General features: G+C 34.8%; 1 protein-coding gene across 1 annotated transcript; it reads right to left on the reverse strand.

Moving 5' to 3' along the window:
- Nucleotides 1-6,835: 6,835 nt before the first annotated feature.
- On the reverse strand, nucleotides 6,836-9,400 carry LOC149063166 (uncharacterized). The gene has a single exon (XM_089215543.1). The coding sequence runs from the start codon at nucleotides 9,398-9,400 to the stop codon at nucleotides 6,836-6,838; it is 2,565 nt and encodes an 854-aa protein (XP_089071669.1).
- Between the last annotated feature and the right edge of the window lie 653 nt (nucleotides 9,401-10,053).

The following is a 10,053-nucleotide window of genomic DNA, read 5'->3' on the forward strand; positions in this document are numbered from 1 at the left end:
GAGAAATATTTTAAGATACCTACCTATTATCTATTTTATTATGTTCTTACAGCTTCTTATAATATTATAAAAGCTAGTAAACTGCTTATAACTCGGGGTTTGAAACCGATCCGCGATTGAATAAAATAAAATGTAATTAGTTTTCTTATTATTATATTTTATAATATAATTTAATAAATTAATAATATTTTATTTTTAGATAATATTATGCTATTTCTGTTTTGAATTGCGTTATATTTATTATCATTAACGAATAACGTGTACGAATAGGTACCTATCCTATTTTATATTGTGTTCACTGAATTAAATTATTTCTTCAGTATATTGTATTATTGTTACTAAAACGGCGAGTGGGTCTCGTAAGTATTAAGGGCTGAGGCAGACATATTTTAGAAAATTTTAATAGAATAGAATATATACTATATTTATATATATTATACAGTACGCATTTTTCCAAGGTACATAATATGTTTACAGTGGCGTATACAAGGGGGTGACGTGGGGGTCTGATCCCCTCCTATTGGCTTTTTATTTTGTTTTTGCTTATATTATGTAGGATATGCAGGCACGGCACTAGAATTTTTTTCCAGGGGGGCAGAGTGGGGAAAATATTTTTTACATGGGCTACGATTTTTTCAACAAATACTGAGGTTGGTTATTTAAATAAAATATAAATATTTTCGTATCATATTATAACATGATAATATAATTATTAGCTATATAGTACTCAAGTTTTTATATTGGTATGCTCTAAAAATCTAAACAGATAATAATATGTACAAACTTTTGAATGGTTAAAAAATAAAAATATTTAAACACACGGCCTACTACAACTACAACAATTAATAAAAAGGGTTTTTCTATTATCTATATAACGGCGCGGCGGTGGATGCCGGAATGCCGGATACTCGTCGACAATGAATGTCTACAGTAACACGAATACAGAAAATATAACGAATACGAATAATACGATAAGCGAAGGCGCAGATAATGACGGGATTACGGGAACCACAAGGCGCAACCGCTGCCCAGTGTACCAACCACTGCGACGAATATCTCGCTAAATACTAAACTGATCTTAGTGGAGGATTTTCCAATTTTCACCTCCCATAAAGCTTTGTCGGTTTATTAATCCCCCTTACAGAAATCATGTATGTATAAGCCACTGCATGCATAGGCGTGCGTACGGGATATGTAGGGTGTGCAGCTGTACACCCTGCAAAAATTTGTGTCTACTTTAAATTTTTGATGAAAATTGTTTAATTATTTAAAACTGATTATTGAGAGTAGGTTAATATGTGAAATATAATGTGTAAATTAATAATTGTTTTTATTTTATACAATACCTAGTCAATAGTAATATTAAATTTACATCTAAATTCTAATATTCTTTATTTTCATTATCAATAAAACAACGTCTAAAAATTTAAATTTATTTTAATATAGAGACATTATTTATCTAACTGAATTGTAGTAGGTAAAGTATTAAGTAACTCGTCTAAAACAATTCTGCACAGCCTGTGAAAAATTCCTGCGTACACCTATAATGAGTCTATATGTTTTATTATAATATAATATCACAATGTGAAATTACTTTTGGTTGAGGTTTTAATTGTGAAATTATTAAAATCATTAATTATTTTCGGAAGCCATAACATTTTTAACATAATTGTATAAAGTTAATAAAAAGCAATAATAAGTAATGAAATTAATATATCACTAAATCAGTATAAAAATAATTAATAAATAATAAAATAATATTTGAATACTAAATAAAGATCATTTTAATTTTTGCAGATAATGCTCGAGTTTAAATAATATTTAAATAAATCAGTGTTGTTATTTCATTAAAGTACCTTCAAATGGTTTTGTAGGAAGTGGAAAATCGGCAATATTATTAGCATTATTAGCAGGAATTTGCTTTAGTGTTACTGTAGTTTGTTGTTGGACTTCTCCGTGATTAAATTGGTCATGGTCATCTTCACTTTGCAAAGTTGACATAATACAATTTAGCTCCTCGTCAACACGTCTCCTTTTGGCAGTTCTACTTATTAAATTACTCATTATAAACTACTATTAGGTAATATAACCACGGATTCAAAAAATAAATGAATTGTGGGTATTATGCATTTCTGAAATGACGTGTTAAACAATATAGAAAACAAATAAAGTCAATATAAATTAAACATTCAAGCAAATAGGTACCTAATGAATGTGCGACTGTATAAGATTATAAGACTTGTAGACAGTGCTCGAGTTAATGGTGTGATTGTGTGAGGGAAGAAAGTTCACTGGAAGAAGGCGGAGCTCCCTACTATTTTTGTTTTTATTTTGGTATAAACTAATGCCAGAAATAATGTTTATTGATTATTGAATTGTGGAGTGGATTTAAATTGTTAACAACCTATAAGCCTTTTTTTCATTTATTAATAATATTATTAATATATTTTTCTATTTCTTCTATAGTGTAGACTATCTATACCTTGCTATTTTTTCTATAGTTTATTTATATTATAACACCCCTCGATTTTTCTTTGCCTAGTTTAGTATAGTACACAGATATTATGTACACTAGACTATTGCATTATCAATATATATATGTGAACTATATAGTGTTCAAAATAAATTTACATAGGTAGAGTAACAGTCATATTCTGTGGTAAAAATTCATGACATGTTTAAATCTTCAACATTAACAACTAAAGGTAGGTAAATTGTTGTTTTATTTTGTTTTATTTTACTATATTATTTATTTAGTATAAGTATTAAGTATTAACTATCAAGTATATATGTATTATATTTCAATGCTAAGTCACTTTTTTTAACCAAAATAAATTTGTTGTTAAGTGATTTTAATATACACAGTTTAAAATACTATTTACCTATCTATAATAATCAGGTTTATGAAACAATGTAACCACAATACAATTAGAAAACTTAATAGCTTTTGGTTTATTGTAAAGTGTATCAAGTAACTTTAAATTAAAAAAAAATATTTATCGACTAGTCTTATACTAAATAGTTAATTTATTACTAGTCATAATTAATAATAATGAAGCAGTTTATAATAGTTAACCATGTACTTGTTGTGTAGTGATGAATACAAATGTTACAAAAAAACCTTGTTCTATTGATACAACTAATGTTTCACCCAATGCACATGAGAGTTTACCAGTTATTGAATGTGAGTATATAAGTTTTAATTATATACATATTTAATTAATTAGAATATTTATGTATTTTTTAGTAAATTAGTTAGATAGTCAGTCATTTAGGTACTTGGTATTTTTATAAATATATTTTTTTTATAGGTAATAACTTTTATTGTTAATGTAATATTTAATTGTGTATAACAATTGTAGCATATAACCCTTAGTGATGGAAAGGTATTATTTATATATTATATATAACTATACATTTATACCTCCAAAAAATGTTTGAATTATATTTAATAAATTTGCAAATATTATCTTTTTTTTTTTGGGGGGCGGCAAAAATACTTTGCCCCGGGACGCATATTTTCTAAATGCGCCCCTGACTGTGACCTAAAACGCTGTATAAAACCGTTGGCCAGTGTAAAAATGATCAAATCCCTAATTTCTAAACAGAAAGCATTAGGTCGCGCGCACATTGAATGCGTTTTCGTACGAATTTGATTCGTGCGAACTTGTACGTACACGCACGAACGATCCCGATCTACCAAATACTATGTGAGCGCGCAGACTTGGTGCGATTTGTTCGTACGTATACGTACGTGTAACTTTGACGTACGAAAACAATCTGAACTTGTCCGGATTTCATTAACGTTCGTACGCCGGCAATGGATAAATGAATAAATCGTATGAATAAAACGTATTCAATGTGCGCAATCAATTCGTACGACCAGTATTCGTACGTTTTCATACGAAACAAATTCGTACACAATGTGCGCGCGGCCTTACGGCCATCTCTAAATAGTCTAGTAATCACTGTAATCTGCGTAAAATTGTGACAGGACCGGGAAATATAATAATAACACACGCAGTTTTTGATACAATGAACTATATGTATAAAATTATATAATATAATAATTTATATTGCCAAGGACCGCACTACCCAACCCCACCGTCTTACTCCGTATACTAATATAAAAATATAATATTAGGCCTATGGTTATAAAATATAATGTTATCGAATATCGGTTTTATCGATGGGCGATTATGAAGTAATTCGGAATTCCCAAATTAGAACACAACACGGAACGTCACCGTCTCACTCGCTGACCGCTGTGGCGCTGTCATTTGTTCTTTGTTCATGAATTGCGGTATTGCGCTGCAACTAAAACTTAGAAAAATCTTTATGTTTTAACACTTAACCTTATGGCTTATAGCGCGCCAGCGTCTGTCCATTTCTGCCCAGTACCCGTCTGGCGTCTGTGCAAGTGTACAACGCGAAAGCAATAAAGCATTTAAGCATCACATGATTATACGTGACTGCAGAGTGCAGACAAACACGGTTATTATTTTATTAAAGTGTAATCGTTATTCGTTAAAATCAATCTCGGCGACAACAGTCAACAAATTACTGTTTTTCCTACAACCAGTTCAACCTCAGTCCGGACTCGATGTTATACTCCGAGTATTTCTAACACGTAAACACAGGGTTCAGGTAATTAATAACTATAATTATAATACTATCTACTTGATTTATTTGTTTATAGAAGATAAAATTTAATTAAGAAGTTTTTAGGTACCTATTCTTTTTCTTAAGCCCTATCTAGACCAAGAAATATTAGTCGGAAACATATTATATGTTTTTGTCTTAGTCGTCGAAAAATATTTATGTTATCTATTGCTTATATGACGATAAATCAGAAACACGTGTTTCCGACAAATTTTTCCTTGGTCCGGACGGGGTCTTAGATTTTTTTTTTAACTTTTATAAATTTGTAGTAGGTGCCTACCTACCAGCTATAAGTGAAAAAAAAAATTAAGCACGAGTTTAAATACCCACAAATTGAATATATTCATAATTCACGTGCTCCTGCAGGTATAAACAACTCTTAAATCATATTTTTACAGAATATAATATTATGTGGTCAATCATCAATTTCACAACCGACAATACTGTGGAGGTAGTCCCTTCGCATTGGGTTAAAAAAAATGGACAATGTGCCTGGCCAAAAACCACCAACAAAAAGTACATACTCCGAGCCATTTAAAAAAAAATAATTCATAATAACACAGATTTCAATTATTTTGATGCACGGTGTCTGGCTAGAAATATAGGTAAGAAACTTAGAACTTTAAAAATTTTATTACTCACTATTATTATAAAATTAAATATAGATATGACAAAATATTTTCATATAGGTACTAGTATTATACATTTGTATGAATGTATATTTCATAATATTATAATGTTACTACCTATATCAATTATATTATGTTTTATTGATATACCTATATAAGTAGATACATTTTATATAATTTATAAAGTTTATTCTGTTATTAATTTAATAACAGTTTATTCTGTTATTAATTATTTTTTTGTTCAATATGTTATCCAGAAGTTGAGCAGTGGCATGATGAAAACGTTTACCTATTGCAATAAATTGCTACTTAGTATTAGCACTTGAACTTGTTTTTATTTATGTGAATTAATTATTACTGTACGGCCACTAGCCTCGACCCGTGAATGATGGAGGTGATAGTGAACCGGGATTTGAGGTAACCAATTAATAGTGTTTTAATAGGAATGGTCGGATGAGTATATATATATTATAGATATATTGAATGTATTAATTACACAAACGTGGATGGGGGGGGACACTTAATGTATAAACTTAATGTAGAACATAGCTATCTTAATATTAATAGTTAATACAAAATCCAGTAAGTACAACATTACGTGTCCGCGACGTCTTGAGATGGTGCATCAGTTGAAAGGTTCGTGGAAGCGAACAATACGCGCATCACGAACAATCAAAGTGTATTATGTCGATTGTCGACAGTTAACACAGTGCGAACGATGTATTCGTACGACGGCGAAACTAGTGTTGGCGAACAGTACGCGCAATACGAGCGGTCGCACAATATACGTCGATGAACTAACACGACGGCGACGAGAAATGCGTGCGCAGTTAAGCTCCGGCCCGCTGATCAGTTGAAAAGTTCGTGGAAGCGAATAATACGCGCGTCACGAACAATCAATGTGTATTATGTCGATTGTCGACAGTTAATACAGTGCGAACGATGTATTCGTACGACGACGAAACTCGTGTTGGCGAACAGTACGCGCAATACGAGCGGTCGCACAATATACGTCGACGAACTAACACGACGGCGACGCGGGGTGATGACGGCAACGGAGGCGCACACGCGAACGCACATAAATCGGAAAAAATCGCTTAAGACTATTTTCGCAGATTATATTATGTGCAAAAAAGGGGGTGAACGGACGACGGACATTACGGTACAGAAAGAAACGATCTTTTTTTTTCCAACGGCCATATGAACTACAACAACAACAACTTTCAGTGATAACAGGCCTCGTGATACGCCACACCGGCAACCGTGTGTCATTTTGTGCAACGCTGGTAACTCGACGATGGCACCGTCCAGTGCGGAATATAGCGAACCAACTTTATCGCATGTTGTGCGGCGGCAACATTCTCCCCCCTTGGAAGACGTAGGCTTCCAAAGTGTGATCCGTGAAATCCCGGGTATGCTGGTGGACAGGCCCACGTTGATGTAGATGTAGAGAGAAACTTATTTACTAGACTTAAACTTAAAGGTACGATATGATTATATACAGTTATTTGATATTTAAAGGAAGAAGTAATTTTAAGGAAAAATCACATGGAGGACGAGTGAGCGTTTGGATCATCTTCTCCGGGAATAATTGCTAGTTGGACAACTGGTCGTTTATATATCCCATCCTGAGTTCGAATAGTCACTACCCTCACCACTCCATCCACACCTGGATGAGTGTTCACAACACGTCCCATTTTCCATGCTGTTGGAGGGACATTCGGACGACGCATTAAGACTAGATCTCCGACTCTGAGGTTCACTTGCTTGCGGTACCATTTTGACCTTCCCTGTAATGTAGCCAAATATTCCCCGGACCAGCGGTTCCAAAATGACTGTTGAAGCTGACTCAATAACTGCCATCGCGTTAGGCGGTTTATCGGCGTTTGGGTTAAATCTGGCTCCGGTAGCGCAACTATAGGACAACCGATAAGAAAGTCGCCAGGAGTGAGGGCACGCAAGTCGTTTGGATCCGTAGAAAATGGGGTGATCGGCCTGGAGTTGAGTACCGCTTCAATTCGATGTGCCAATGTAGTCATTTCTTCGAATGTGAGTATTTGACTACCAATGACTCGCTTTAAGTGAAATTTGGCTGATTTCACGGCTGCCTCCCACAATCCCCCAAAGTGAGGGGCAGCTGGAGGGTTGAAATGCCATTGACATGGTATGACATTTGAGAAGAGATTGCGAGCAGCTGGATCTTGTAGTTGAGAACGTAGGATATTGTCCGCACCTTGAAAATTGGTTCCGCAATCGGAATAGATATTAACTGGAACACCTCGCCGAGACGTGAAGCGATGTAACGCGGCAACAAACGCGGGGGTTGATAAGTCGGACACAATTTCTATATGAACAGCCTTGACTGCCATACACACGAAAATTGCTAAGTAACACTTAGTCCCTTGAGCGTTTCGACGTTTTCCTTGCTTTATAATAAGAGGGCCAGCGTAATCTATGCCTACATTGCTGAATGGTCGTACTGACTGAGTCCTTGATTTTGGAAGGTCTCCCATAATCGGCGACGGAATGGTAGCTCTATGTGTTGCACATGTTACGCACTTAAACGTTATAAGTCGTATGACCGAACGGCTAGATATAACCCAGAAACGTGCGGCTAAGAGCGAGGCAACTAATTGTGGTCCTGCGTGAAGATAATTGATGTGGAAATGGCGAACGAGTAAGGTTGTAAGGACACAAGATTTTGGTAACAAGATAGGGTATTTACGATTCTCGTGGATATTAGCATGCCGAAGACGACCTACTACACGAATGATTCCGTCCGCATCTATAAATGGAGACAGACGCGCTAACGACACTGGAATCGCTTCGTTCTTGGACGAATCAAGCCCTTTGAAGATGGAAGGGAATTCTTGAGCTTGGGTTATCTTGACAAGTACCTTCAAAGCGTCTTCTAATTCTGAATAACGGATGTAACCTGTGTAAGCAGGCTTACGGCGGAGTTTAGTAAAGTAACGAAGGATATGGACGAGAACTCGTCGGAGACGCGTAAAGGTCGAAAACCGTTCTAGCCAGCTGTTGTCATAATACTGTATACTGACAAGATGAATCGCATCTGGGGTGGGTTTTCGTTCTGGCAACTGATCACTTGGCATTACACTGAAATCTGTTGAAGCCCAATGCTGGACTGGTTGTTTCAACAATTCAAGTCCATTCCAATATAAGTTGTGAGAGAGAGCTTCATTCGGGAACATGCCTCTGGAAGCGCAATCCGCGGGATTATAATGGGTGGAAACATGATGCCATTGGCAATTTGGTAGCAACTCAGAAATCTTCTTTAGGCGGTTCGTCACGAAAATTTTGAAATCTACCTGCTGAGAGGTTAGCCAAGACAATACGACGGTGGAATCAGTCCATGCATGAATATCTTGAATGTTTATCTTCGAATCCAGGGTTGTTTGGACACGATGTAGCGTTTGTGCGAGTAATAGCGCCCCACAAAGTTCCAGCCTCGGAATCGATAACGCTTCATCAGTGCGTCCCGACTTCAATGGTGCAACTTTAGATCTGGCGGTAATGAGATGTACAGTCGGAGGCATCGAGCTGTACTCCAGGCGAAGGTATACAACTGAAGCGTACCCACTGAGGGACGCGTCGGAAAAGCCTAGGAGCGTTACATTCGATGACTGTTCAATGGGAATATATCTTTGTACGTTGACGGAGGATACACTCGGGAGTTCAGATGAAAACGTTTTCCAAGATGAAGCCAGTTCGGCAGATATGGGCTGATCCCAATCATAACCACTTTTCCACAACTGTTGCATAAAGCATTTTGCCCAAAAGGTGATAGGACACAAGACTCCGAGTGGATCGTAAATTTTTGCTATCGCAGACAACACTGACCGCTTCGTTGGAGTAGAAGTGAAGGGCTCACTATGATAACTAAATATGTCTCTCACGGGGTCCCAATGCAAACCAAGGATTTTGACGGAGCAGTGATCCTTTGGGTCAAAAGATGATTCCATAACTCTGTCTTCCACAGGAATATCTCGAAGAACATCTGCGCAGTTACTCACCCATTTCTTGAGTTCTAGACCACCTGCGGTCAACAACTTAGTCAAATCACGTTGAAGGATTATATTATCTTTCATTTTGAATTATTTGTTCAGTTTTTATTAGGTCTGAAAATGTTATAGATACCTTTAAATATTATTTTAGCTAACAACTGATATAAATATGGATTAATTGCATAGTGCTTACATTAATATGTTTTATCATTTATTTAACCTCTAGATAATTTTGCACATGCCCAGAGGAAATGTGAATTGGCCAAATGCAGATCAGATCTCCCATCTGGTGCTGATGAAAATGATCATAAAATATCAAAAAGGTTAAAGAAAAATAAACAAACTTTATTCAATAATTCAAGCTCTGAATCAGGTAAGATTTAAAATTACAAAACCTATACCTATAATATTCAAATTTGTCAGTTGTAGTAAATATTCATGTAAGATTTTCATAACAATTGTATCGAAAACTATATTATGTAGGTAGTTATAATATTATACATATTACCTATATTGTATACTATATAATTAAATTTTATTAAAATTGTGTTATTATTATTAATACAAGGTAAAGAGTAATTTGAATATTGTATATTATTTTTTTTATTGTATACAACATTATATTGTAATCTAAAAATCAGTAATAGTTCTACTATACTATATTGCTTGTAATTTATTTTTATATGGTGTAAAAAGAGAACAATCTGCTGATGATGATATACCTAGTTTAATTTCAG

Source organism: Diuraphis noxia, unplaced genomic scaffold (genome assembly GCF_037042655.1).
Source record: "Diuraphis noxia isolate RWA-SAM2 unplaced genomic scaffold, SU_Dnox_SAM2 contig0001, whole genome shotgun sequence".
In the NCBI taxonomy this organism is placed as follows: domain Eukaryota; kingdom Metazoa; phylum Arthropoda; class Insecta; order Hemiptera; family Aphididae; genus Diuraphis; species Diuraphis noxia.

Bases quoted from the DNA above. Each gene is read 5' to 3' on its own strand.
- LOC149063166 (XM_089215543.1), bottom strand. From the start codon at position 9,400: ATGAAAGATAATATAATCCTTCAACGTGATTTGACTAAGTTGTTGACC.